General features: G+C 49.4%; 1 protein-coding gene across 1 annotated transcript in view; it reads right to left on the reverse strand.

Annotated features, from left to right (window-relative positions):
- LOC119587862 overlaps positions 1-320 on the reverse strand; it is a gene marked incomplete at its 5' end in the record, with an annotated part of 13833 nt that overhangs the window by 10387 nt on the left and 3126 nt on the right. The window contains 1 exon segment of the mRNA XM_037936565.1: positions 247-320. Coding sequence (XP_037792493.1) covers positions 247-320 — 74 coding nt within the window.

Genomic DNA, 320 nt, shown 5'->3' on the forward strand with positions numbered 1-320 from the left:
AGAAAGAGTGAAGAAAGGGCGGAGGAGAAGGTGTAAATGAATGGGGATATAGGGAGCGATTAGGAATGCGAACACACGAGGAGGAGGAGGAGCGAGACGGTTTGAGAGAAATTAATGCGATACCATCATTAGCACACCATTGGAGGTAAATCACAAGAACGCGGCGAAAAGGGATACTTGTTGCATCTCATTTTACAAACAACGAATAATAATAAAAACAACGCAAAACCTTCAGCTGATACACACCGCCTCCACTCCCTGCCCCTGTCCCTCTCCCGAAGACGGCGGGTCCTGGACACTGAACGCCCCTCCTGACCGAG

This window comes from Penaeus monodon, chromosome 23, assembly GCF_015228065.2.
Source record: "Penaeus monodon isolate SGIC_2016 chromosome 23, NSTDA_Pmon_1, whole genome shotgun sequence".
Lineage (NCBI taxonomy): Eukaryota > Metazoa > Arthropoda > Malacostraca > Decapoda > Penaeidae > Penaeus > Penaeus monodon.